At 43.7% G+C, this 25,037-nt stretch overlaps 1 protein-coding gene across 2 annotated transcripts; it reads right to left on the bottom strand.

Annotated features, from left to right (window-relative positions):
* Positions 1 to 1,181: 1,181 nt before the first annotated feature.
* LOC139420428 (cadherin-17-like) lies at positions 1,182 to 24,381 on the bottom strand. 2 transcript variants are annotated; one of them, XM_071170552.1, is made up of 19 exons: positions 24,295 to 24,381; positions 18,138 to 18,210; positions 17,498 to 17,587; positions 17,230 to 17,367; positions 13,200 to 13,335; positions 12,847 to 13,005; positions 12,312 to 12,464; positions 11,408 to 11,607; positions 7,550 to 7,681; positions 7,235 to 7,385; positions 5,308 to 5,508; positions 5,128 to 5,204; positions 4,464 to 4,652; positions 3,807 to 4,051; positions 3,581 to 3,717; positions 3,248 to 3,472; positions 3,036 to 3,146; positions 2,824 to 2,940; positions 1,182 to 2,558 (listed from the first exon to the last, which is right to left on the bottom strand). In XM_071170552.1, the coding sequence occupies exons 2-19, from the start codon at positions 18,186 to 18,188 to the stop codon at positions 2,473 to 2,475; spliced, it is 2,598 nt and encodes an 865-aa protein (XP_071026653.1). In that variant the 5' UTR covers positions 18,189 to 18,210; positions 24,295 to 24,381; the 3' UTR covers positions 1,182 to 2,472. The 2 variants fall into 2 exon arrangements, with proteins under 2 accessions (XP_071026653.1, XP_071026662.1); XM_071170561.1 differs by having other exon boundaries at positions 24,300 to 24,332.
* Positions 24,382 to 25,037: the final 656 nt, after the last annotated feature.

The following is a 25,037-nucleotide window of genomic DNA, read 5'->3' on the forward strand; positions in this document are numbered from 1 at the left end:
CACACAGTTAAAGGACACCCCTGTAAGGGCCGTTCTGGTGATATGTGTTGCATGGGCGGAGAGATCAGAGGTCAGTTGATGGTCATGAGAAGCTGTGATGACACACACACACTGACCTGCACACATTTGTGTTTTGTAACAGTAACGACATCCTATCTCTTCATCTCTTCTGTCTCTATGTCTCTCTGGTGGGTGTGTTAGGGTCTGTTGTTGTGGAATGCGTTACCAGGTTACGAGAGCAGAGTGGACCCAGGGGTAAACAATAAAAGTTGTCTGATGCTTAGATGCATTTTATGAGCTCTGAAACCTAAACTCCACTCTGTCTCCACACACACACTAGGCCCGTTTATACCTGCATGGTTCTAACTTGCGTCTTTTGTCCTGATCTTGTCCACATTCTGATTGTGCCCACATTTTTAGACAGTCAAAAGGCACATTGTGATCAGATCATCCTGCCCACCTCCGGAGGTAGTCAGGCACACATTGTGTCTGGATATCTAACAAGTGTAGAAGGATCTGGACAAAGAAACCATTTAAATCAGAATTATTTCAACCTCTAAAATCATTGACAGGTGCCCCCATTAACTGATTACATCAGTATGTGTCTTTACAATAAATAAACATTATTTTGAAAGAATAGCTGTGAAATCATTTGCAGAGAGATAATTTGCTTTCATTCTCCCAGTACCATTAAGACAACTCTTCAGTTCTTCCCTATCCCCCTCTCTCTTTCTCTCTTTATTTCTCTTTCTCTCTCTCCCTGAGACAAGTCATCATCATTCAGCTCAGTAGCATTGAGGACAGAATGACAGGTAGACACAAAAACAGGCAGAAGGAGAAAGACCTACATAAACTAATGTATTCATTCTCAGGTGTTATACCACTGAAATACCACCTATAATGAGTATTCCTCATCAGAAGCCTTTTCACAGAGGTATAAAAAGCTGCTGCTGTACAATCAACATGGCGGACTTCTCTGCAGTTATAACCAGAGTAGAGAAGTTTTAATGGTTATTACAGTTACCTCATCACTACCTTTCAGAAACATACACAAGCACGCACCTACATTCCTCTCACAACCTTCTCACATACACATAATATTACATTCCTCTCACAACCTTCTCACATACACATAATATTACATTCCTCTCTCAGACCAAAGCACACACACAAGCACGCACCTACATTCCTCTCACAACCTTCTCACATACACATATTACATTCCTCTCTCAACCCAAAGCAAACACACATACACATAATATTACATTCCTCTCTCAGACCAAAGCAAACACACATACACATAATATTACATTCCTCTCTCAGACCAAAGCAAACACACATACACATAATATTACATTCCTCTCTCAGACCAAAGCAAACACACATACACATAATATTACATTCCTCTCTCAGACCAAAGCAAACACACATACACATAATATTACATTCCTCTCTCAGACCAAAGCAAACACACATACACATAATATTACATTCCTCTCTCAGACCAAAGCAAACCATTTTACTCAAAAGCAGTAGGTCCAGATAGCCTTTATTCAGACAGACATTTTCCCCACTCCTCTCTCCATTACTGTGTTGCACACACCAAGGTTATAATAGTAAACGAAAACTGAAATGAAAATGAATTAAAAACAAAAATTGGGAAAACAATTGAGTAAACTGAAACTACAACTGAAACTGAAACCAAAACTGAAACTACAACTGAATAATATAAAAACTAAATATGTTTTTTATCGTACTGAAACAGAATAAAAACGTAAATCAAGTCTGAAACCGAATGGAAACTAAACTGAATTATTTTTTTTAATTGAAAAACTAATAGAAATAAAATTGAATAGAAAATCACAAAACTATAATAACCTTGGTACACACTCAGACATTCACCAGGCACTCATTTACACTGGGCTTGTCAAACAGTTAACACTAAGGGTTAAACTGAGGGATGTTTAGGTGTTGGAACTGTCTCCAACATCGGTTGTTTTTCCATGGTCATTTCTTTACTGTAGGCAGTCTTTCTCCCATTCTAAAGTGGTGGAACCGTCCTAATTTAACCCTCGGCTAGCTAGCATCTTCACTAATATCAGGCCTCATCAAAAAAACATCATGGAGTATCAGTATAAAGACAGTATCAACCACAAACAACAGTCAGGGGCAAACAGTGAACTAAAGTCTCTGAGCAACAGACTACACAATTACAGCAAGCAGCTTGAAATGGAGTGTTTGAACCGTCACACACAGTGCACAGCCAGTCAAGACACACTAGCTGAGAATGGACAGTCTAAATTCTAAATACAGACAAAATTCACTGACAAGGGAAATAAGTTATTGAGCTGCATGAGCGCATGATTATGACGAAACCAGGTAGTATTTATAACATGTGCATACAACCAATCAAAGTAGATCTGTTCTTCAGAAATATAACAATTAAACAAACACATGCTATCTCATATGTTTCTAGAGAATGGCGTCCGTTTCTCCCAGCAAGGCTTTCTTCTGGTTGTCCTTCTTTATACGATGGAAAGCGATGATCAGGACCAGGGCTAGGGAGGAAGTGACATCACCCGTCAATAACAGTCAAAACATATTATCGGAAACCCAGAACTAAAATCCTGCATAATTGCGTTAGATACTCGATTAGTCTGTCCATGAGAGATTAGTCAAAAAGAACAAGAAAAACTATCAACAACAATACAACGTTTTATGCTACAGTTAGGTCTTAGTTCCTGGATTGTACCACTCCGCCCTCTTCCCTTAAAGTGCAGTGCATAGCAACAACACCAGTGAACAACAGCGCCTGTTACTCACCGATGAATCCGACAGTTCCAGCCAGGATTCCGATGGTGGTGGGCATTCCTAACACCCCTGCATGAACGCCCGGCTCGGTGAAACAGTATCCCAGCTCTGTGCAGTTACACACTCGCACTGTAGGGAGAACACACACATCAGACACCCACTCACAGCTACATGGTCTTGTGTGTGATGGGTGCTATCACACACAGCTGGCTGTAACCACTCACCCTCAAACTTCTGTGTGATGCCCATGCCAGCGTTGTCTTTGATGTTGATGGGGATTAGGAAGGTTTTGTCCTCGCTGGGAGATTTCTTCAGGGTCAGTTTAGCAGACGTACCTACAGGAAACCAAGGGAAGAGACACAATCCCACATCAGCACGGAAGCACATTAATAGACAGGATCTCTAGGAGATGTAGTCTTGTCTAACAAATGTGTACCGTCCACAGCGCTTAGGTCCCAGTTGGGGGACTTCTTGCCCTGGGCCAGGCTGAATGTGAAAGGTGCTCCGAAGGGGTCTGCGTCCGCGTCCAGGGCCGTCAGGACTATAGGCTGGGGCTTCTTCACACAGATGAAGGCCTGGTTCTCTGTCAGTTTGGGGACATTGTCATTCACATCCAGCAGCCTCACAGACACCTCGCGCTCTGAGGACAGCTCTGGATTGGCTGGGGGTGGAGAGATATTATTCATTATGGATATTCTCTAACCTGGACTCAAACTGGCAGTGTGTGGGTCAAAAAAGTATCCGAAATATACATATGTGTGTTCGTCACCTTTCTCGAAGGCGACAACAGTAAAGTGGAAGGCCTCCACCATCTCTCTGTCCAGCACAGCTTTATTCTTTATCTTTATCTCTCCAGTAGCAGGATCAATCTCCAACCAACCCTTAGTGTCTCCCTCCATCTTGAACCTACAATACACACACAGTTAGAGCACAAAATATACACTAACAGAGCCATAACACACATACAACATCAGTCCCTCTCATAATGTGATTACAGTATCTCTTTTCCCTCTGGGTCCTTGGCGTCTATTTTGAGCAGCGTAGCTCCCTCCTTGGTGTCCTCTGGCACCGTGACATCCAGAATGTCCATGTCAAACACTGGAGCCTCATCAACGTCACTGATCGCCACCGAGACCACGGCGGACGACTCAGCGCCGTACTCGAGACCGCTCACCAGCGGCTCTGGGTTACGAGCATCAATCTGTAGCTTATAGGAGGAAGCAGTCTCATAGTTCAGAGGCTGGAGAAAGAGGCGGGAAGGAGGGAGAGAGGGGAAGGAAGGAGAGAGAAGGGGGACGAAGGGAGATCGAGGGGGGATGAAGGGAGAGAGAGGGGGAGGAAGGGAGGGGGGAGGAAGGGAGAGAGAGGGGGAGGAAGGGAGGGGGAGAGGAAGGGACGGGGAGGAAGGGAGGGTGGAGGAAGGGAAAGAAAGGGGGAGGGGAAGGGGGAGGGAGGTAGATGGGGAGGAAGGGAGAGAGAGGTCTGTGAGCATTCTGGAGCAAAATGGAAGCGTTTTTGTGGGTTTGTTTCAGCCTGCTGGTGGACGTTTCCTTTAATAATCAATACAACCATAGATCTAGCATCAGCTTATCATCTTTATCATCACCTATCAAAATCTGACCTTTCGTAGGTGTCTTTCAGTATGAAGTTACCTTAGCAACAACAAGCCTGCCCTCCCCATTGTCGTCTGTCTCCATGGCGAAAACTCCATCTTCGTTGCCAGCGGTTATGTGGAACTCGATGCGGGAGCTTCCTGTTCCATGGTCGTCAGCGTCTGTGGCTTTCACTGTCAGGAGGGTGTGGCCTAGAGCTGTGTCTTCAGACAGGTTGTGACTACCATACTACAGAGAGACAGAGAGAGAGGGAGAGAGACAGCGAGAGACAGAGAGAGACAGAGGGAGAGAGAGAGAAACAGAGAGACAGAGAGAGACAGAGAGGGAGCGAGAGAGAGAGAGAGAGACAGAGAGAGAGAAACAGAGAGACAGAGAGAGAGACAGAGAGAGACAGGGAGAGAGAGAGACAGAGAGATACAGAGAGAGACAGAGAGAGACAGAGATAGAGAGAGACGGAGAGAGAGACAGACAGACAGAAAGAGACAGAGAGAGAGAGAAAGAGAGAGAGAGAGAGAGAGACAGAGGGAGAGGGAGAGGGAGGGAGAGAGAGACAGAGAGAGGGAGTGATAAAGTGAGCGAGAAAGAGAGAGAGAGAGAGAGAGAGAGAGAGAGAGAGAGAGAGAGTATTAAAGGTCACAGGTCAACAACCCATACCAACTAAAGCATCTATGAAACTCAGGTGTGTGTCTCAGGTATGTCTCACGTCATTCATCTCGAAGATGGGCAGCTCATTGTTGATGTCGATAACCTTGATGAGGACCTTACATTCTGTGCTGAAACCTGACAAAGACACACAACAGTATGTGAGGGCCCATTGAAGCAAACACGTGTCTGTGCTGTTCAAACTTTTAGACAAAGGTCAAGTGTGTGTGTGTGCATGTACCTGGGTCATTTACTCTGACAGTGAGGTGGTACTCTGTTGCATCTCTGCGTTGGAGCATCTGCTTGGCCTGGATGCGGCCGCTGATGCCATCGATGGTAAAGACGGAGGAAGGGGTTTGGGTCACCAACGAATAGGAGAGCAGTGCGTTGGGTGTGTTGTCATCATCAGCATCATGCACCATCAGATGTCCGACTGGGCTGCCTGGAACCCAGAGGAACCAATCATACAAGTTATATGAGTTACTATTAGAATGCTTCAGCTCTGAACACACATACCTTTAATATAACAACACAGTCCTAACACCAGCCTCAACACAGTCCTAACACCAGCCTCAACACAGTCCTAACACCAGCCTCAACACAGTCCTAACACCAGCCTCAACACAGTCCTAACACCAGCCTCAACACAGTCCTAACACCAGCCTCAACACAGTCCTAACACCAGCCTCAACACAGTCCTAACACCAGTCTCAACACAGTCCTAACACCAGTCTCAACACAGTCCTAACACCAGTCTCAACACAGTCCTAACACCAGCCTCAACACAGTCCTAACACCAGCCTCAGCACAGTCCTAACACCAGTCTCAACACAGTCCTAACACCAGCCTCAACACAGTCCTAACACCAGCCTCAACACAGTCCTAACACCAGCCTCAACACAGTCCTAACACCAGTCTCAACACAGTCCTAACACCAGCCTCAACACAGTCCTAACACCAGCCTCAACACAGTCCTAACATCAGTCTCAACACAGTCCTAACACCAGCCTCAACACAGTCCTAACACCAGCCTCAACACAGTCCTAACACCAGCCTCAACACAGTCCTAACACCAGTCTCAACACAGTCCTAACACCAGCCTCAACACAGTCCTAACACCAGCCTCAACACAGTCCTAACATCAATCTCAACACAGTCCTAACATCAGTCTCAACACAGTCCTAACATCAGTCACAACACAGTCCTAACACCAGCCACAACACAGTCCTAACACCAGCCTCAACACAGTCCTAACACCAACCTCAACACAGTCCTAACATCAGTCACAACACAGTCCTAAAATCAGTCACAACACAGTCCTAACATCAGTCACAACACAGTCCTAACATCAGTCACAACACAGTCCTAACATCAGTCACAACACAGTCCTAACATCAGTCACAACACAGTCCTAACATCAGTCACAACACAGTCCTAACATCAGTCACAACACAGTCCTAACACCAGTCACAACACAGTCCTAACATCAGTCACAACACAGTCCTAACATCAAAGTCACAACACAGTCCTAACATCAGTCACAACACAGTCCTAACATCAGTCACAACACAGTCCTAACATCAGTCACAACACAGTCCTAACACCAGTCTCAACACAGTCCTAACACCAGTCTCAACACAGTCCTAACATCAGTCACAACACAGTCCTAACATCAGTCACAACACAGTCCTAACATCAGTCACAACACAGTCCTAACACCAGTCTCAACACAGTCCTAACACCAGTCTCAACACAGTCCTAACATCAGCCACAACACAGTCCTAACATCAGTCACAACACAGTCCTAACATCAGTCACAACACAGTCCTAACATCAGTCACAACACAGTCCTAACATCAGTCACAACACAGTCCTAACATCAGTCACAACACAGTCCTAACATCAAAGTCACAAGATACGAGACTTTTCATACATTTATGGAATGCACATCAGGGTCAATGAAATGTAAAAGTAAGTATGTGGACACCTGCTCATCAAACATCTCATTCCAAAATCATGGGCATTAAAATTGAGTTGGTCCCCCATTTGCTGCTATGGCTTAAATAGCCGAATCCATTAATTTAAAGGGGTGTCCATATACTTCTGGCTGTGTAGTGAATCACACATCTCCAACTTATCACACACACACACATCCAGTAGTTAGTTACCTGTGGGTTCGTTCTCCTGCACTTCAAACACACTGAGTTCCTCCTCACAGATTGGAGCGTTATCATTCACATCGTCCACCACCACCTGCACTTCCAGGGGAGGGTCTACCTGGTTACCATAGCTATCCTCAGCAAACACCACCAGGATGTACTGGAACACACACACACACACACACACACACATTTATTTTTTTGTTTTTAGTTCACATTTATTTTTATGTGAACTATCCAGTGATGGACAGTACTCCATTAAACAATGCTGCTTGGGACCAGAGCGTTAGATAGTGATTGTGATGAGGAGGACTAGCTGGTTACCATGGCCTTGTCCTCTCTGTCCAGCTCCTCAGTCAGCAGAATGTCTCCTTCCTCCGTGACATTGAAGGGGAACGTCATCTCCCGTTCTTTCTGTACCAGCCTGTAGAAGGCACTGGGATCATTAGACTGGACCTGCAGGGAGACATCAGACAGTCAGTCAGTCAGTCAGACAGTCAGACAGTCAGACAGTCAGTCAGTCAGTCAGTCAGTCAGTCAGTCAGTCAGACAGACAGACAGACAGACAGACAGACAGACAGACAGACAGACAGACAGACAGACAGACAATCTATCTATCTATCTATCTATATATATATACAGTGGGGCAAAAAAGTATTTAGTCAGCCACCAATTGTGCAAGTTCTCCCACTTAAAAAGATGAGAAAGGCCTTTAATTTTCATCATAGGTACACTTCAACTATGACAGACAAAATGAGAAAAAAAATCCAGAAAATCACATTGTAGAATTTTTAATGAATTTATTTGCAAATTATGGTGGAAAATAAGTATTTGGTCAATAACAAAAGTTTATCTCAATACTTTGTTATATACCCTTTGTTGGCAATGACAGAGGTCAAACGTTTTATGTAAGTCTTCACAAGGTTTTTACACACTGTTGCTGGTATTTTGGCCCATTCCTCCATGCAGATCTCCTCTAGAGCAGTGATGTTTTGGGGCTGTTGCTGGGCAACATGGACTTTCAACTCCCTCCAAATATATTCTATGGGGTTGAGATCTGGAGACTGGCTAGGCCACTCCAGGACCTTGAAATGCTTCTTACGAAGCCACTCCTTTGTTGCCCGGGCGGTGTGTTTGGGATCATTGTCATGCTGAAAGACCCAGCCACGTTTCATCTTCAATGCCCTTGCTGATGGAAGGAGGTTTTCACTCAAAATCTCACGATACATGGCCCCATTCATTCTTTCCTTTACACGGATCAGTCGTCCTGGTCCCTTTGCAGAAAAACAGCCCCAAAGCATGATGTTTCCACCCCCATGCTTCACAGTAGGTATGGTGTTCTTTGGATGCAACTCAGCATTCTTTGTCCTCCAAACACGACGAGTTGAGTTTTTACCAAAAAGTTCTATTTTGGTTTCATCTGACCATATGACATTCTCCCAATCTTCTTCTGGATCATCCAAATGCTCTCTAGCAAACTTCAGATGGGCCTGGACATGTACTGGCTTAAGCAAGGGGACACGTCTGGCACTGCAGGATTTGAGTCCCTGGCGGGGTAGTGTGTTACTGATGGTAGGCTTTGTTACTTTGGTCCCAGCTCTCTGCAGGTCATTCACTAGGTCCCCCCATGTGGTTCTGGGATTTTTGCTCACCGTTCTTGTGATCATTTTGACCCCACGGGGTGAGAGCTTGCGTGGAGACCCAGATCGAGGGAGATTATCAGTGGTCTTGTATGTCTTCCATTTCCTAATAATTGCTCCCACAGTTGATTTCTTCAAACCAAGCTGCTTACCTATTGCAGATTCAGTCTTCCCAGCCTGGTGCAGGTCTACAATTTTGTTTCTGGTGTCCTTTGACAGCTGTTTGGTCTTGGCCATAGTGGAGTTTGGTGTGTGACTGTTTGAGGTTGTAAACAGGTGTCTTTTATATGATAACAAGTTCAAACAGGTGCCATTAATACAGGTAACGAGTGGAGGACAGAGGAGCCTCTTAAAGAAGAAGTTACAGGTCTGTGAGAGCCAGAAATCTTGCTTGTTTGTAGATGACCAAATACTTATTTTCCACCATAATTTGCAAATAAATTCATTAAAAATCCTACAATGTGACTTTCTGGATTTTTTTTTTTTTTTTCCTCATTTTGTCTGTCATAGTTGAAGTGTACCTATGATGAAAATTACAGGCCTCTCTCATCTTTTTAAGTGGGAGAACTTGCACAATTGGTGGCTGACTAAATACAGTGCCTTGCGAAAGTATTCGGCCCCCTTGAACATTGCGACCTTTTGCCACATTTCAGGCTTCAAACATAAAGATATAAAACTGTATTTTTTTGTGAAGAATCAACAACAAGTGGGACACAATCTTGAAGTGGAACGACATTTATTGGATATTTCAAACTTTTTTAACAAATCAAAAACTGAAAAATTGGGTGTGCAAAATTATTCAGCCCCTTTACTTTCAGTGCAGCAAACTCTCTCCAGAAGTTCAGTGAGGATCTCTGAATGATCCAATGTTGACCTAAATGACTAATGATGATAAATACAATCCACCTGTGTGTAATCAAGTCTCCGTATAAATGCACCTGCACTGTGATAGTCTCAGAGGTCCGTTAAAAGCGCAGAGAGCATCATGAAGAACAAGGAACACACCAGGCAGGTCCGAGATACTGTTGTGAAGAAGTTTAAAGCCGGATTTGGATACAAAAATATTTCCCAAGCTTTAAACATCCCAAGGAGCACTGTGCAAGCGATAATATTGAAATGGAAGGAGTATCAGACCACTGCAAATCTACCAAGACCTGGCCGTCCCTCTAAACTTTCAACTCATACAAGGAGAAGACTGATCAGAGATGCAGCCAAGAGGCCCATGATCACTCTGGATGAACTGCAGAGATCTACAGCTGAGGTGGGAGACTCTGTCCATAGGACAACAATCAGTCGTATATTGCACAAATCTGGCCTTTATGGAAGAGTGGCAAGAAGAAAGCCATTTCTTAAAGATATCCATAAAAAGTGTTGTTTAAAGTTTGCCACAAGCCACCTGGGAGACACACCAAACATGTGGAAGAAGGTGCTCTGGTCAGATGAATCCAAAATTGAACTTTTTGGCAACAATGCAAAACGTTATGTTTGACGTAAAAGCAACACAGCTCATCACCCTGAACACACCATCTCCACTGTCAAACATGGTGGTAGCAGCATCATGGTTTGGGCCTGCTTTTCTTCAGCAGGGACAGGGAAGATGGTTAAAATTGATGGGAAGATGGATGGAGCCAAATACAGGACCATTCTGGAAGAAAACCTGATGGAGTCTGCAAAAGACCTGAGACTGGGACAGAGATTTGTCTTCCAACAAGACAACGATCCAAAACATAAAGCAAAATCTACAATGGAATGGTTAAAAAATAAACATATCCAGGTGTTAGAATGGCCAAGTCAGTCCAGACCTGAATCCAATCGAGAATCTGTGGAAAGAACTGAAAACTGCTGTTCACAAATGCTCTCCATCCAACCTCACTGAGCTCGAGCTGTTTTGCAAGGAGGAATGGGAAAACATTTCAGTCTCTCGATGTGCAAAACTGATAGAGACATACCCCAAGCGACTTACAGCTGTAATCGCAGCAAAATGTGGCGCTACAAAGTATTAACTTAAGGGGGCTGAATAATTTTGCACGCCCAATTTTTCAGTTTTTGATTTGTTAAAAAAGTTTGAAATATCCAATAAATGTCGTTCCACTTCATGATTGTGTCCCACTTGTTGTTGATTCTTCACAAAAAATACAGTTTTATATCTTTATGTTTGAAGCCTGAAATGTGGCAAAAGGTCGCAAAGTTCAAGGGGGCCGAATACTTTCGCAAGGCACTGTACTTTTTTGCCCCACTGCATGTACTGTATCTTAACTGCTTTATATGTAACATTTTCCTTTAATCATGCAGTGATGTCAATAGGAGATCAAATTTAAGGTATGCATGCTGATTATGTGTTTTCTAGAGAGTCTCTTTAGGTTCTTACTGTTTTCTAAACAGTCTCTTTATGTCCTTAGTGTTTTCTAAACAGTCTCTTTAGGTTCTTAGTGTTTTCTAAACAGTCTCCTTTAGGTCCTTAGTGTTTTCTAAACAGTGTCCTTAGTTAGGTACTGGGGAACCTATAGTGATTGTGTGAGTGTGATTTCCACCCCTGCCGTACCTTGCCGATGGGCATGGGGTATATCCCTTTCAACTGTTCTCTGAGGTTGATCGGTCCAGGATTGACCCACAGGTTCTCCTGCACGACAATTTTAACCCTCGCGTTACCGTTGAGAGCGTTCACCGACTCCCCGCCCATGTCCTCCACACGAACAATCAGCGTGAAGTCTGGGTCTTCCAGAGGGTTCAGCCTCCGAGACTCTACAACCACAGAGGAAGAAACAGGACCATTCACAGTCAATACACAGGCACCACCGAAGAAGACAGGCCCAAATGATTCCTTATTTCCCATATGGCACACTGTGTTTGACTGTCGCCCTGTATGTCTATGGATGAACTGGCCAAACGTAGGGCCCTGGACAAAAGTAGTATACTAGTAGTAGTGTACTATACGGGAATATCTGAGCGTGGCCTCGGGGCTCTCTGTGTGATAACACAGGGGTCAGAGGTGAGAGGTCAGGCTGCTCTGGCCAGTGGCCACAGCTGAACTCAACAACATTATGTAGAGGAGGTTCTGTTCAGCAGCCTCTCAATCACACCATTAACCTCTTAATCAGCCTTAATCACTTGAATTAATCTATCTATCTCTCACTCTCTATGCCTCTGTCTCTATCCCTCACTCTCTCTATCCCTCACTCTCTCTATCCCTATCTCTCTCTTTATCCCCCCCCCCCCTCTCTCTCTCTCTCTCTGCCTGACATGTTTCCAAGTGTCTGCATGTGCTCTGCTCTATTTGCATCCTCTCTGAGATGCCCTCCTCTTTTTCTCTTTATCCCCCCCCCTTGTGGTCTGCTATGGGCTCCATCATCTATCTATTTGGACCATCTTGGTCAGGTTTACCTGACAATAGTGATTTTATAGTTTCATCTTAAACTACAAGTAAATATAGTAAAGTACACACAGACCTGCTCTCTGCACACAGCTGTAGAAGGGGTTGAGTTCATAAGGGAGGTCCCCTGTGGGGGTGCAGTAGTCATCAAACCTCTTCTTCAGAGAATCACTGAAGTCCCCTCCTCTGGAATGAATAACACTTTCTCTGGCCTTCAGCAGACGCTCTCCTGCAGGAACACACACACACACACACACACACACACACACACACACACACACACACACACACACACACACACACACACACACACACACACACACACACACACACACACACACACACACACACACACACACACACACACAGCTGTAATCAGTAATATAATCACGTGGTCAATCTGACACCAAGCATGTGTTAATCTGATGTGTTAATCTGGAGAACGAGAGTTGAGTTGTGGTAATCCGGGCTGGTGTGAGATTAAAGGATGCAGAACTCACAGAGTAGCACTCATACAGGATGAGATTAGAGACCACAACATCTGGGATGATCTATGTGTGCGCACTTTGAGGATCTCCGGGAGTGTGTGTGTGTGTGTGTGTGTGTGTTACCCTCGGCAGTAGTAGAAATCTCTCCTGTGTTGCTGTTGATCTGGAAGAACAGGGTGTTGTCTCTGTTGGGGATCTGGGAGACCAGGGTGTAACTTAGATGGGCGTTGGGAGACTCTGGGTCATCCAGGTCAGTAGCAAACACACGCGCAAATGGAACACCTGCAACACACACACACATAATGAACACACACACAGACAGACAAACAGACGGATAGACAGACAGTCAGACAGACAGAGTAACAGACAGAGTGACAGGCAGAGTGACAGACAGAGTGACAGGCAGAGTGACAGGCAGAGTGACAGACAGACAGAGTGACAGACAGAGTGACAGACAGAGTGACAGGCAGACAGACCTGCGGGGGTACGTTCCTTGACGATGCCGATGTAGTCAGTCTGGTTGAAGGACGGGGCGTGGTTGTTGACATCCAACACGTTGATGGTGATGATGACTGGACCTTCTACTGGTTCTGAACCCACTAAGGCCTCCAGCTACAACAACAACAACAACAACAACATGAAGCTGGGATGTGTGTGTGGGTCTATACTAAATGTCATTTTGTATGTGTGTGCATGCAGGTACTTGTCATATCTGTGAATCGACAGTCTGTGTGTGTGTCCTACCAGCTCTCACAGTCTCATATCAGAATTAGACGTTCATCCATGTTTCTCAAACGTCACATTTTGAAGTTGTTTTGAAGTTGGATGTGTTTAAGGTTAAGTATTAAGTCAGAATTGTTAAGGTTATGGCCTCCCGGGTGGCGCAGTGATTAAGAGTGCTGTACTGCAGTGCCAGCTGTGCCACCAGAGACTCTGGGTTCACTCAAATACTAACTTGTATCACGTGTATGTTAACTACTACATTGTGTGGTCTGTGTATGTTAAATACTACATTGTGTGGTCTGTGTATGTTAACTACTATAGTGTGTGGTCTGTGTATGTTAACTACTATAGTGTGTGGTCTGTGTATGTTAACTACTATAGTGTGTGGTCTGTGTATGTTAACTACTATAGTGTGTGGTCTGTGTATGTTAACTACTATAGTGTGTGGTCTGTGTATGTTAACTACTATAGTGTGTGGTCTGTGTATGTTAACTACTATAGTGTGTGGTCTGTGTATGTTAACTACTACATTGTGTGGTCTGTGTATGTTAACTACTATAGTGTGTGGTCTGTGTATGTTAACTACTATAGTGTTTGTCTGTGTATGTTAACTACTATAGTGTGTGGTCTGTGTATGTTAACTACTATAGTGTGTGGTCTGTGTATGTTAACTACTATAGTGTGTGGTCTGTGTATGTTAACTACTATAGTGTGTGGTCTGTGTATGTTAACTACTATAGTGTGTGGTCTGTGTATGTTAACTACTATAGTGTGTGGTCTGTGTATGTTAACTACTATAGTGTGTGGTCTGTGTATGTTAACTACTATAGTGTGTGGTCTGTGTATGTTAACTACTATAGTGTGTGGTCTGTGTATGTTAACTACTATAGTGTGTGGTCTGTGTATGTTAACTACTATAGTGTGTGGTCTGTGTATGTTAACTACTATAGTGTGTGGTCTGTGTATGTTAACTACTACATTGTGTGGTCTGTGTATGTTAACTACTATAGTGTGTGGTCTGTGTATGTTAACTACTATAGTGTTTGTCTGTGTATGTTAACTACTATAGTGTGTGGTCTGTGTATGTTAACTACTATAGTGTGTGGTCTGTGTATGTTAACTACTATAGTGTGTGGTCTGTGTATGTTAACTACTATAGTGTGTGGTCTGTGTATGTTAACTACTATAGTGTGTGGTCTGTGTATGTTAACTACTATAGTGTGTGGTCTGTGTATGTTAACTACTATAGTGTGTGGTCTGTGTATGTTAACTACTATAGTGTGTGGTCTGTGTATGTTAACTACTATAGTGTGTGGTCTGTGTATGTTAACTACTATAGTGTGTGGTCTGTGTATGTTAATTACTACATTGTGTGGTCTGTGTATGTTAATTACTACATTGTGTGGTCTGTGTATGTTAACTACTATAGTGTGTGGTCTGTGTATGTTAACTACTATAGTGTGTGGTCTGTGTATGTTAACTACTACATTGTGTGGTCTGTGTATGTTAACTACTATAGTGTGTGGTCTGTGTATGTTAACTACTATAGTGTGTGGTCTGTGTATGTTAACTACTATAGTGTGTGGTCTGTGTATGTTAACTACTATAGTGTGTGGTCTGTGTATGTTAACTACTATAGTGTGTGGTCTGTGTATGTTAACTACTATAGTGTGTGGTCTGTGTATGTTAACTACTATAGTGTGTGGTCTGTGTATGTTAACTACTATAGTGTGTGGTCTGTGTATGTTAACTACTATAGTGTGTGGTCTGTGTATGTTAACTACTATAGTGTGTGGTCTGTGTATGTTAATTACTACATTGTGTGGTCTGTGTATGTTAATTACTACATTGTGTGGTCTGTGTATGTTAACTACTATAGTGTGTGGTCTGTGTATGTTAACTACTATAGTGTGTGGTCTGTGTATGTTAACTACTATAGTGTGTGGTCTGTGTATGTTAACTACTATAGTGTGTGGTCTGTGTATGTTAACTACTATAGTGTGTGGTCTGTGTATGTTAACTACTATAGTGTGTGGTCTGTGTATGTTAACTACTATAGTGTGTGGTCTGTGTATGTTAACTACTATAGTGTGTGGTCTGTGTATGTTAAATACTACATTGTGTGGTCTGTGTATGTTAACTACTATAGTGTGTGGTCTGTGTATGTTAAATACTACATTGTGTGGTCTGTGTATGTTAATTACTATAGTGTGTGGTCTGTGTATGTTAACTACTATAGTGTGTGGTCTGTGTATGTTAACTACTATAGTGTGTGGTCTGTGTATGTTAACTACTATAGTGTGTGGTCTGTGTATGTTAACTACTACATTGTGTGGTCTGTGTATGTTAACTACTATAGTGTGTGGTCTGTGTATGTTAACTACTATAGTGTGTGGTCTGTGTATGTTAACTACTATAGTGTGTGGTCTGTGTATGTTAACTACTATAGTGTGTGGTCTGTGTATGTTAACTACTATAGTGTGTGGTCTGTGTATGTTAACTACTATAGTGTGTGGTCTGTGTATGTTAACTACTATAGTGTGTGGTCTGTGTATGTTAACTACTATAGTGTGTGGTCTGTGTATGTTAACTACTATAGTGTTTGTCTGTGCATGTTAACTTCTACAGTGTTTGTCTGTGTATGTTAACTTCTACAGTGTGTGTGTGTGTTAACTTCTACAGTGTGTGTCTGTGTGTGTTAACTTCTACAGTGTGTGTGTGTGTGTGTGTGTGTGTGTGTTAACTTCTACAGTGTGTGTGTGTGTGTTAACTTCTACAGTGTGTGTCTGTGTGTGTTAACTTCTACAGTGTGTGTGTGTGTGTGTTAACTTCTACAGTGTGTGTGTGTGTGTGTGTACTTCTACAGTGTGTGTGTGTGTGTTAACTTCTACAGTGTGTGTGTGTGTTAACTTCTACAGTGTGTGTGTGTGTTAACTTCTACAGTGTGTGTGTGTGTAACTTCTACAGTGTGTGTGTGTGTGTTAACTTCTACAGTGTGTGTCTGTGTCTGTTAACTTATACAGTGTGTGTCTGTGTGTGTTAACTTCTACAGTGTGTGTGTGTGTTAACTTCTACAGTGTGTGTCTGTGTGTGTTAACTTCTACAGTGTGTGTGTGTGTGTGTGTGTGTGTGTGTTAACTTCTACAGTGTGTGTGTGTGTGTGTGTGTTAACTTCTACAGTGTGTGTGTGTGTTAACTTCTACAGTGTGTGGGTGTGTGTTAACTTCTACAGTGTGTGTGTAACTTCTACAGTGTGTGTGTGTGTTAACTTCTACAGTGTGTGTGTGTGTGTTAACTTCTACAGTGTGTGTGTGTGTTAACTTCTACAGTGTGTGTGTGTGTGTGTTAACTTCTACAGTGTGTGTGTGTGTGTTAACGTCTACAGTGTGTGTGTGTGTTAACTTCTACAGTGTGTGTGTGTGTGTTAACTTCTACAGTGTGTGTGTGTGTGTGTGTGTGTAACTTCTACAGTGTGTGTGTGTGTGTTAACTTCTACAGTGTGTGTCTGTGTCTGTTAACTTTTACAGTGTGTGTCTGTGTGTGTTAACTTCTACAGTGTGTGTGTGTGTTAACTTCTACAGTGTGTGTGTTAACTTCTACAGCGCGTGTTAACTTCTACAGTGTGTGTGTGTGTGTGTGTGTGTGTTAACTTCTACAGCGCATGTTAACTTCTACAGTGTGTGTTTGTGTGTTATCTTCTACAGTGTGTGTGTATTAACTTCTACAGTGTGTGTGTGTTTGTATGTGTGTCAGTGTGTGTTTGTGTGTGTGTGTGTGTGTCACCTCCAGAGTATGTGTCTGTGTGTGGGCCCAGTCCAGGGTCTGTTCCAGGTAGAGCCAGCCGTCCTCTGAGATGCTGATCTTTCCTTCAGTCTCTCCTGTCAATCTGAACCCATCAACCTCGAGGTGGGACGCTTGGAACTGCAGACGGAGGGAGAATGTATTAATACAAAGACCAGAAATGAAGGGAACAGGTGTGTGTGTGTGTGTGTGTGTGTGTGTGTGTGTGTGTGTGTGTGTGTGTGTGTGTGTGTGCTTGTGTTTGTGTTACCTGGTAGAGGGCGTAGGGTACAGGTGTCCCCTCTGGTACGTCTAGAACCTTGTTCTCCAGTGGTCCCTTCTCCAGGCCTTTCCCAGCAGCCTATCACAACACGTGATGAATATACAGTAGACCAGTGTTCCTGGACTCCAGTCGTTGAAAAGCTCCAGAGTTGCACATTTTTGCACCAGCCCAGTACTTGCACTCCTGATTCAATCACTCAACTATGAATGAACACCTTGATTAGTTGAATCCGGTGTGCCAGGCTGTAATGAAAATGTAAAACCCTTGGTGTTCTCAAGGACAAAACACTACAGCATGAGCTAGACGTTCTCTCTCTCCTTGCAGAAGGACAGTTACTCATTGACCGACTCTACAGATTTCCACTGAAGGAGACTGTCTGGCCTGCGTGAGCCTGTGCGTCCTTCATTCAATCTTTCAGTAACGCTAATAAGTCACAGAGGGCGGCACAACGCCCTGTGGCTCGTTTCCAAGCCAACCAGAGCCAAAGCTCACCTTGCAGAAACAAACCGGAACAGAACCCAGAGAAGTCTCACTCCTCAAACAGTGACAGTCAAATATCAACGTAAGAGTTCATGTATGTAGAGTAATACAGTATAACTTAAAATATTTGAGGTTGGAGTGAACTCACGGTGGCGATGAGGAGGCTGAGCAGCAGCAGGTGCATTGTGGGATGTGCCATGATGAGCTTCAGGGATGAGACTCTGAGAGGAGAGGAGGAAGATGAGAGGGAGAGGATGGGGTAGAGGAGGATTAGAATACACAGAGGTAGACTGTAATAAGCCCTTTGTCAATGAGAGGTTGTGTAGGTCAGTGCTTCTCAAACTCGTCCCTGGGCCCCCCCCCCCCCCCCCCCCCCCCCCCCCCCCCCCCCCCCTCACCAGTGGTGAGAAGTGGTTAGTTTTTCAGCACATTCCCTGGTAGTAGTGTCTGTTACCAATTCACCTGAAGGACTAGAGTCAAGGGCAAACAGGCTCTATCTTAGTATCACTAACAGGGATCCACTAAGGGAGTGTATTGTAGTCTAACTGTCCCCTGCCAGTTCCACAATATCTCTCTCTCTTAGTATCAGTAACAGGGATCCACTAAGGGAGTGTACTGTAGTCCAACTGTCCCCTGCCAGTTCCACACCATCTCTCACTCTTAGTATCACTAACAGGGATCCACTAAGGGAGTGTACTGTAGTCCAACTGTCCCCTGCCAGTGCCACACTATCTCTCTCTCACTCAAGACAGACTTTGAGCTGATGGGGAAGTCAATGGCCTTCATGTGCAGGACTCCTCCCACTCAACCAGAAAGCCCCGCCTCCTGGTTAGAAACAGAAAATCTGAGCCAGCGGCAGCCATGACTGACCATACATGGGAGTTTTAAGCTCTAGGAGCAGTGAGGGGACAGGTAGCTTGGCTATCTAGAGGAAGTATTCCCTTTTGAAGATGACTGGATGACCACCACCCCCCTCCCCCTCCAGACGTGACTAATTTGTTAGTGAAAGGTCACTCAGGTGTCGGACTCCCCCATGACCTGACAGTGACCTCAGAGCCTGATATAACAGTTTAGGGCAGGTGGACAGAGAGAGTAAAACCACCCTAAAGGTGTGTGTGTAATACTGCAGATTGAAATAGTGTCCGTCTGTGAGCTCCTCCTTGCCCCAACAGCAGCACAGTCATCGAGAGACAAAAACATAATGACAAAGCAGAAACAGGTTTTTAGAAAATGTTGCTAATTTACTACAAATGTAAAACTGAAATATCACATTTACATAAGTATTCAGACCCTTTACTCAGTACTTTGTTGAAGCACCTTTGGCAGCGATTACAGCCTTGAGTCTTATTGGGTATGACGCTTGGGTATGACGCTTTGCACTCTTGTATTTTGGGAGTTTCTCCCATTCTTCTCTGCAGATCCTCTCAAGCTCTGTTAGGTTGGATGTGGAGTGTCGCTACACAGTTATTTTCAGGTCTCTCCAGAGAAGTTCAATCGGGTTCAAGTCCGGACTCTGGCTGGGCCACTCAAGGACATTCAGAGACTTGTCCTGAAGCCACTCCTGCATTGTGTTGCCTGTGTGCTCAGGGTCGTTGTCCTGTTGGAAGGTGAACCTTCGCCCCAGTCTGAGGTCCTGAAAGCTCTGGAGCAGGTTTTCATCAAGGATCTCTCTGTCCTTTGCTCCATTCATCTTTGCCTCGATCTTGGCTAGTCTCCCAGTCCCTGCCGCTGATAAACATACCCACAGCATGATGCTGCCACCACCATGCTTGACCGTAGGGATTGTGCCAGGTTTCCTCCAGACATGACGCTTGGCATTTAGGCCAAATCTTGATTTTATCAGACCAGATAATCTTGTTTCTCATGGTCTGAGAGTCCTTTAGGTGCCTTTTGGCAAACTCCAAGTGGGATTTCATGTGCCTTTAACTGAGGAGTGGCATCTGCTTGGCCACTCTACCATAAAGGCCTGATTGGTGGAGTGCTGCAGAGATGGTTGTCCTTCTAGAAGTTACTCCCATTTCCACAGAGGACCTCTAGAGCTCTGCGAGAGTGACAATCGGATTCTTGGTCACCTCTCTGACCAAGGCCCTTCTCCCCCGAATGCTCAGTTTGGCCAGGTGACCAGCTCTAGGAAGAGTCTTTGTGGTTCTAAACTTCTTCCATTTAAGAATGATGGAGGCCACTGTGTTATTGGGGACCTTCAATGCTGCAGACATTTTTTGGTACCCTTCCCCAGATCTGTGCCTCGGCACAATTCTGACTCAGAGCTCTACGGTCAATTCTTTCGACCTCATGGCTTGGTTTTTGCTCTGACATGCACTGTCAACTGTGGGAACTTTTATAGACAGGTGTGTGCCTTTCCAAATCAGGTCGAATCAATTTAATTTACCACAGGTAGAAACATCTCAAAGATGATCAAATGCTTAAATTCGAGTCTCATAGCATAGGGTCTGGAATACTTATGTAAATAAGGTATTTCTGTTTAGAATTTTTTATACATGTGCAAACATTTCTAAAAACCTGTTTTTGTTTTTGTCATTATGGGGTATTGTGTGTAGATTGATGAGGAAAAACATTTATTTAATCCATTTTAGAATAAGGCTGTAACGTAACAAAATTGGAAAATTCAATGAGTCTGAATACTTTCCGAAGGCACTGTCTATATACAGTTGAAGTCGGAAGTGTACATACACTTAGGTTGGAGTCATTAAAACTATTTTTTCAACCACTCCACAAATGTCTTGTTAACAAACTATAGTTTTGGTAAGTTGGTTAGGACATCCACTTTGTGCATGACACAAGTTTACAGACAGAATATTTCACTTATAATTCATTGTATCACAATTCCAGTTGGTCAGAAGTTCACACAGACTAAGTTGACTGTGCCTTTAAATAGCTTGGAACATTCCTGAAAATGATGTCATGGCTTTAGAAGCTTCTGATAGGCTAATTGACATAATTTGAGTCAATTGGAGGTGTACCTGTGGATGTATTTCAAGGCCTACCTTCAAACTCAGTGCCTCTTTGCTTGACATCATGGGAAAATGAAAAGAAATCCGCCAAGACCTCAGAAAACAAATTGCAGACCTCCACAAGTCTGGTTCATCCTTGGGAGCAATTTCCAAAATGCCTGAAGGTACCACGTTCTTCTGTACAAACAATAGTACGCAAGTATAAACACCTTGGGACCACACAGCCGTCATACCGCTCAGGAAGGATGCGTTCTGTCTCCTAGAGATTAACGTACTTTGGTGCGAAAAGTGCAAATCAATCCCAGAATAACAGCAAAAGACCTTGTGAAGATGCTGGAGGAAACAGGTACGAACGTATCTATATCTACATTAAAACGAGTCCTATATTGGCATAACCTGAAAGGCCGCTCAGCAAGGAACCGCCATAAAAAAAGCCAGACTATGGTTTGCAACTGCACATGGGGACAAAGATCGTACTATTTGGAGAAAGGTCCTCTGGTCTGCTGAAACAGAAATAGAACTGTTTGGCCATAATGACCATCGTTATGTTTGGAGGGAAAAGGGGGAGGTTTACAAGCCGAAGAACACCATCCCAACAGTGAAGCACGGGGGTGGCAGCATCATGTTGTGAGGGTGCTTTGCTGCGGGAGGGACTGGTGCACTTCACAAAATAGATGGCATCATGAGGGAAGAAAATTATGTGGATATATTGAAGCAACATCTCAAGACATCAGTCAGGAAGTTAAAGCTTGGTCGCAAATGGGTCTCCCAAATGGACAATGACCCCAAGCATACTTCCAAAGTTGTGGCAACATGGCTTAAGGACAACAAAGTCAAGGTATTGGAGTGGCCATCACAAAACCCTGACCTCAATCCCATAGAAAATTTGTGGGCAGAACTGAAAAGCGTGTGCAAGCAAGGAGGCCTACAAACCTGACTTAGTTACACCAGCTCTGTCAGGAGGAATGGGCCACAAATTCACCCAACTTATTGTGGGAAGCTTGTGGAAGGCTACCCAAAACGTTTGACCCAAGTTAAACAATTTAAAGGCAATGCTACCAAATACTAATTGAGTGTATGTAAACTTCTGACCCACTGGGAATGTGATGAAAGAAATAAAAGCTGAAAGAAATAATTCTCTCTACTATTATTCTGACATTTCACATTTTTTAAATAAAGTGGTGATCCTAACTGACCTAAAACAGGGAATTTTTACTAGGATTAAATGTCAGGAATTGTGAAAAACTGAGTTTAAATGCATTTGGCTAAGGTGTATGTAAACTTCCGACTTGAACTGTATATATACAACAGAGTCCATGCCCATCTTTCGAAAACATCTGAAACCCCACCCCAAAAAAGGTACTTCTCTTTCTCCACTAGCACTGACTTTGCTGATAAATACTTTGTTGAGGGAAAATGTACCTGCTACCATTGTGATGTGTTGTTGTCTCACCTAGCTACAGTGTCTTAAGATGAACGCACTTATTGTAAGTCATTCTGAATAATAGAGTCTGCTAAATGACTAACACGTCTCCATGACAGGTTACATACAGGACATTCTGTTATGTACACATCTCCATTTCAGGCTACAGGACATTCTGTTATGTACACATCTCCATTTCAGGCTACAGGACATTCTGTTATGTACACGTCTTCATGACAGGCTACAGGACATTCTGTTATGTACACGTCCTCATGACAGGCTACAGGACATTCTGTTATGTACAACGACAACAGAGTAGATATATTATACCTCAACAGGAAATGCATCTGTACCGTGTGTTTTACCTGTTTCTCTGTCTGTGTCAGTGTGTTTTACCTGTTTCTCTGTCTGTGTCAGTGTCCAGTACATGTGAGTCTATAGTGTGTCCAGTACATGTGAGTCTATAGTGTGTCCAGTACATGAGTCTATAGTGTGTCCAGTACATGTGAGTCTATAGTGTGTCCAGTACATGTGAGTCTATAGTGTGTCCAGTACATGTGAGTCTATAGTGTGTCCAGTACATGTGAGTCTATAGTGTGTCCAGTACATGAGTCTATAGTGTGTCCAGTACATGTGAGTCTATAGTGTGTCCAGTACATGTGAGTCTATAGTGTGTCCAGTACATGTGAGTCTATAGTGTGTCCAGTACATGTGAGTCTATAGTGTGTCCAGTACATGAGTCTATAGTGTGTCCAGTACATGTGAGTCTATAGTGTGTCCAGTACAAGTGAGTCTATAGTGTGTCCAGTACTTGTGAGTCTATGTGTATGACCAGTCTTGCAGAGGGCAGAGAGAGGTGATAGGGGGACATTAAGAGTGCGAATGTGACTTTGAGGCTTGCCGCTGCAGACGACCTTTGCTTCGCTCACAGCACGATACGCTCCACACTCCATTTCATTTCCCCTACCTCAGATGGCTGCTGAGGGGAGGATGACTCATAATAATGGCTGGAATGGAGTGAATGGTATCAAACACATAGAAACCATGTGTTTGATGTGTTCGACACCATTCCATTTATTCCATGCCAGCCATTACTATGATCCTGTCCTCCCCAACTAAGGTTCCACCAGCCGCCTGTGGTGTCTACATAGAACTTCCATTACCTGTCTCACTATCTACCTACTGCTATGACCTTTTCTACGACCTTCTCCTAAAACACAAATTGTCTTCCGTTAGTCACCTGTTACATCTCTCTCCCGCTGGCTCTCTGCACTCTCTGTGTCACCAGGAGTTCTGTCCCTGCTGATTGGCTGACTGACACACGCCAGAATCGCCATTACTAATCATGCTCAACACATGGGGATCAGAACACAGCAAACCGGCACTTCCAGACAAGCACCAAATGGAGGACTAAAGTAAACACACTACTCTGACATGTCTCCTTTATAAAAACAGATGAATCTCAACCTGTAGAATGCATTTTTCTAACTTTGTGTGAGGCCTGATGTAGGCCTGTCTCTAGAAGGCCGACACTGAGTGACCTTAAGTGTCTTTCTGCCCCCAAGACCAGACCAAACCAGACCAGACTGATCAAACCCAGGCCCCTGTGTCTGACCCAGAAACCAGAGCCCAGAGGCCACAGTGGCCCCAGGACAGTGGTGCTCAATAACACAGACTTCAAGATGACATATATACACACAGGCCCTGGCAAAGTCAAGTCAAGATCACAACACACCCCAAAAGAAATCCCCTAATGGAAAATGCTCAATATTAAACACGCATATAGAAAACAGAAGTAACCAATATATAGATACAGGCTTCAACTCAACATTCATGACAGAAAAAGACAGAGAAAGAGAGAGAGAGAAAGAGAGATAGGGAGAGAAAGAGTGAGAGAGGAAGAGACATACCTTACTTAAGAGTTCCTGTTTAACTCCTTCGACTGTAGTGTGATCACTACTGCCCCATCCAGCCTGGTCAAACGTTAACTCAACATTAACACGCAATACTTTATTGAACCTATTCATTGTCTAATCTCCCCGCCCCTACAACAGGCCGAGCCAATAGAGAAACAGGGGGACAGGAGAAGTGAGTGTAACTAAGGGAAGTAATAAATTAATATAACATTATTATAGTATAATATAACATGATCGTCACAGAATGGCAACCATGAACGGGACACAGGAACCAAAGTACTGTAGGTTGTAATGTATGTATGAATATTTAGTGCTAAGCCCCTATTAGAGTTCTTACTGTTACTACAAGCTAAAGGCTCATCTCTGTAGAACCATACAACTGGCTACTGGACTCATCACCGCACAGTCAAAACCAGCAGGCAGACTGAACAATCTGTAAGGGTGGAGGTGGGGATTACAAAGGACTGGAAAAGATTCTCACTCAAAGCGGACTTTAACCTTTGACTTTATGAACTGCTTCCTGTCTGAGAATGTCTAGTAGTAAGCTGTTTAGAGGAGCTTAGCTGAGACACAGATATGACTGCTTCCTGTCTGAGAATGTCTAGTAGTAAGCTGTTTAGAGGAGCTTAGCTGAGACACAGATATGACTGCTTCCTGTCTGAGAATGTCTAGTAGTAAGCTATTTAGAGGAGCTTAGCTGAGACACAGATATGACTGCTTCCTGTCTGAGAATGTCT

This window comes from Oncorhynchus clarkii, chromosome 2, assembly GCF_045791955.1.
Source record: "Oncorhynchus clarkii lewisi isolate Uvic-CL-2024 chromosome 2, UVic_Ocla_1.0, whole genome shotgun sequence".
NCBI lineage: Eukaryota > Metazoa > Chordata > Actinopteri > Salmoniformes > Salmonidae > Oncorhynchus > Oncorhynchus clarkii.